Source organism: Anoplophora glabripennis, unplaced genomic scaffold (assembly GCF_000390285.2).
Source record: "Anoplophora glabripennis isolate ALB-LARVAE unplaced genomic scaffold, Agla_2.0 scaffold902, whole genome shotgun sequence".
Classification (NCBI taxonomy): domain Eukaryota; kingdom Metazoa; phylum Arthropoda; class Insecta; order Coleoptera; family Cerambycidae; genus Anoplophora; species Anoplophora glabripennis.
In genome coordinates, this window is record NW_019417095.1 from 1 (window position 1) to 4,630 (window position 4,630).

Here is a 4,630-nt window from a genome sequence, read left to right on the forward strand (position 1 = left end):
AGATTTTGCTCGTTGCAATCACTTCACCTCACAAACAAGCACGTCCGCTCAGCTCGGCTGTTCGCACTGAGGTGAGGAACTGAATATGTATAGTTTTGGAAATGTTGGAAATTTGATTGGCAGTTGGCAATGGCCCTCTTTAAGGATATCTTTGTAACTAACTGATATATCTTGTTTTGTGTTCAGAGTTCAATGGTACGTTGTCAGATTTTTTTTGTAAATAAATCGAATAATATAATGACAGTAATTGACATGTAAATTCTTGTTTATTTATTTAAAGTAATGTGTTTATGAATCATGGCCGGTGTTGTACCAAAGAAGTCAACATCTGGGCGAAAACAGTGGACATTACACGGTAATTTACTGAGAATGAATAAAATTTTAACCATTACCTGGTCTGTGTCAAGTAAATAACTTATCAAAATAAAAATAAGCTCTAGAAATGTGTGGAACTCTTACAATTTGAAGCGATTTTTGTTTCAGCTGGCTCCAAGAGCTCCCTTAAACGATTGAGAAGTCAATTAGCTTCGGATGGATGTCCGGAATCTCAAGTAGTTCTTGCAAAACAATTATTGGATGAACCTTGCGGTAAGACCGTTTATAGTTGGACATTTCCAGCAAATATGTAACAAACTATTTTAGAATTTGAATCGGAGAAAAAAGAAAACGCTAGATTAGGTGTGTACTGGTTAATAAAAGCATCTGAACAGGGAAATACTGAGGCAACCAACTTGTTAAAAACATGCTTAGAGACTGGAAAGGGAATTACAGAACACAATTATATGGATGTGAAATCGTGCATCTCTATGACCCAGGATGAGAAACTGGCGAGAAAGGCAGCTAGAGAAATGTTTGCCAGGTAATTGTTTTTTGTTTCTATTGCTTGTTTGAATAAGTAGAGCTGTTATTTTTATTTATTAATTTATTGTTTTTTTTTCTATAAACTTAACAGTTACCATTTTTTTCTGTTCCATTTAAGACAGAAGCACTCACTGTAGTAATCATGTTTGCATTTTTTTTTAAACACTAATGATTTCCTATATGTTCATGCAGTTCTCTGGAATAATGTTTCTCTTATTACAATTGATCTAGAGTCCTTCAGTAATCCAACATTTTAATTTTTTTATTCTTCCTTTCTCTTTTGTGACTTTTATTTTTTAGTTTGTCTAATGGAGGGGACTATATCACCTCCGATCAACTGCAAAGAAAAATCCTGTCTATAGACAAAGGAGAGACCTGTTCTAAATCGACGGAAACAAGCGACATTGACCACCTGAATACCCCAAACGGTGATGTAATGAATGACTTTGATGATATGAGTGATTCAAGTGAAGACATCGATTGGTCACAAAAGTCCGACTTGAATAACGAGAAGCTAACTGAGGACCATTTAGTGTCTGCTGCCGTCGACTACTCTCATGGACACCTCCCGATCGTTAACAGGATGTTGTGCTTGTCCGACCCGAATTTAAGAGCTTTAGATCATATCCCGTTTGTACATAGGTCTATACTGCATCCACTGTTAGCTTTAAAAATACTATACATTAGGTTGATTAAGTTCTTGGGGCATAAAACCTTGTCGCTTTTCTTTCCTTTGTCCATGTCGGAACTGCAGCTGCTGATATTAATGTTCGTGTACGTTTTTGTAAATTCGGATAACGTTTTATATTTCCTTCCGATGGGTCTGTACTACGCTTCCTTCGTCGTTATGTTTTGCACCACTTTTCAGATGCTGCAAAATCAGAGAGCTTTTATAGACTTCCGATTGTGGTCCGGGTTGTTTATTTGTTATTCCGGCGGGTGTTTGAATGCCGAGGAAATGGAGCATCAGTATATACGTAATAACTTACGGCCCTATGGACATTTCTTTTTAGCTTTACTGATAAATTTGGTCGTCTACCCAGTCATTTCCGAGCAGTGGATCCCTCAGTCCGAACTAACTATAGTGGCGTTTCTATTAACTTTTATGACTCTGCTAGGATTCATGCCTAAAAGTCGATCGAAAACAGTATTCGACACCTTAGTATTATTCAGTTTTGCTGTGAACGTTCTCGCGAAATATCCCTACGAAACAGACCCTGTCGTAGCACAAGGCTGGAGATTTTTAGAGCTGAAAGTTCCCACGTTTCCCAGTTACGTAATCGGTAACGGCATAGAGTTTTGCATCACATTCAAATTCATCCTCTACGCTTGTATTCCTTTGCTCTTTTTAAGAATAGCTTCGAGACAAAACTGGAAGGGCACTTACCAGACGTTGATACCGCACTGTGTGACGCTGAGCTGGCTACAGATTTGTATTATAAGCTCCCAGGGCGCGACGATGTTTGGGTTTTTACGGGGGACCTTAGCCTTGGTCGGATTCGTCCTTTTCCTGCCTTTGGTAGGGCTTACGAGCGTTATCTTGCCGGTCGTAGCGCTTACAAAGTGGATCGTCACCTCGAATTTTATATATACCATATGCATTTTCGTCATACTGAGTGTGATTGGAATAGGTATTTGTTACGTGTGTGCGTTGACGCGTTACAGAAAATACACTGCCGTTATACAGATTGTTCTTATGCTGTTTGCGTTTATCGTGCTTATAAACTCGACGAGCCGCGAACACGATACTGAATACTACGTGAAAAATAAAGCCCCTCAGATAATGACTTGGGAGGTGTTTCAAAAGTTTTGTCACCAGCCGATTTGGCAGGAAGAAAACGTAGCTTTGTCGCAAATGAAATGTGCCGAGTTGGAAGGTAGTTACATCCACTGGAACGGTTATATAAACGAAATTAAAGTAAAATCCATCTCTAATATGTACAAGAATATATTCGACAAGTTTCCAAAGAACTTCAGGGACTATTTGTACTGTGTTTACGGTGATGGAATCGAATCGGAATGCAAAAACGTGCCAGATATTGTCAAAGAAGACTGCATTTCTTTTTACGATACCATTAAATCGGTTAACAGGTGTACGTTACACAAGTACAATGCGTACACCTTCGAGATCAGTTTAAAAATGCAGTCTGGTATATGGGGTAAAGCCACGGAAGTAAATCTGGTAACTTCCGATTACTTCAGACCGTTTATTCTTAAATTGAAACCCACCGATCACATTTGGTTTAAGGGTGTACTTTTCAACAACGAAGTTGAGGGTTCCGATGGGATTCTAGGCGGTCTCAAACCGCACGTTAATTTAGAAGAATTAGGGTGTATCTCTTGTCAGAATAATATGCTCACTGAAATGAAAACTATTAGTCAATCTAAATTTAATGTCCGTAATGCCTTGGACTCTTTGTATGTAGGTTTTAAGTTTGTTCTAAATGTGTTATTTAATCCCATTGTAGTTTTTAAATAAATTGTTGTGATATGATAATTATACATGTTTATTATTTATGTTTAAAGTTTTGAATTTGGAATTGTTATCTTTTCACACCTCAAAATTCGCTGTTTTAAGGGATCGAATATGAATTTTTTAAAAATATTTGCGGCAAGAAACTCAAAAATAAAAATGAATAACAAAAAAAAGACTTTTTGGGTAAGAAAAGAGATTTAATAAAGAAAATGGGTATGAGCGATATAGATACATATAATTATTTCAAATGTTTTTTGAAAATATTTTTCAACTTCATTTTACAAATGTAAAAGAACGAAGAATAACTGTTTTATAAAAAAAATGTACTTTATATAAATGTTACGCGATTCATTTTCACTAAATTACCAACTGTTTTTTTAATATTAATTTTGAAGATAGAAAATAGCCAGAAAAGTTGAAAAGTACTTACAAAAACAGGCTCTGGTCTCGGATGACGTTATAAGCAGAGCGCGTGCAAATATCTGCAATCTATGGCGCGTGCTGTGTTAGAGAAAAAAATAGTAACCAAATTATGATTTCTTTCATCTGGACTATTTTTATACTAATTTTTTCCTTTTGAAATTGTGTAAATTTTTATTACTGTACCATATTCCCTTACAAATAGTCTAAAGCCTAGATAAATGGTTTAAAGTGGTAAGCAGTGTAAGCACAAATCGTAAAATTTTTGTGATGATTTTTGCACATTTGGTTCGAATTCTAAAATTATAACCTAAAAATTGTAACAAATAGCTGAAGGGGCTGAAGTACGAGCTACTCAATCCCAAGAAATTGTATATTATTATTCGTTTTAACAGATTCAAAAGACCAATATGTTGAAATTCTCGTATCGATTACAACTTAGCACAAGAAGATAAAAAATTTAATGGTTTAACTCTGTCGCGTATTTTATTTTAATAAAATTTTAGATTTTAGAAGTAATGGTTTTTATGACTTCTAAAGACGGCATTATATTTTTAACAGATGAAAAAATCCTAAACTAACATCAGATTTAAGAGATTCTGTTTATTTTCAGTTTATTTTTAATTTAAACCCAGTTTCAAACACATGTTCCTTTGCTTTGTAGACCAAGCAAATTAAATTTTTACTCGAAAAAAGTCCTATCCGCTAGATTATTGTAAAATTGTCTAAAGGAACATAATACAAGACATCTCTCGTCTCGTGAGTCAAAAACTTTTATTAGCTAACTTTTCTATTTAAACAAATAAGTGAGGAAAACAGTTTTTTCACTTTGCAGGGAAAACCATCAATTTTAGCGAAAAGCTTTTCTTTAAA

At 35.2% G+C, this 4,630-nt stretch overlaps 1 protein-coding gene across 1 annotated transcript; it reads left to right on the top strand.

Moving 5' to 3' along the window:
* Positions 1 to 227: 227 nt before the first annotated feature.
* LOC108914654 (wolframin) lies at positions 228 to 3,353 on the top strand. Its single transcript, XM_018720501.1, has 4 exons — positions 228 to 355; positions 484 to 588; positions 643 to 859; positions 1,162 to 3,353. The coding sequence occupies exons 1-4, from the start codon at positions 298 to 300 to the stop codon at positions 3,338 to 3,340; spliced, it is 2,559 nt and encodes an 852-aa protein (XP_018576017.1). The 5' UTR covers positions 228 to 297; the 3' UTR covers positions 3,341 to 3,353.
* Positions 3,354 to 4,630: the final 1,277 nt, after the last annotated feature.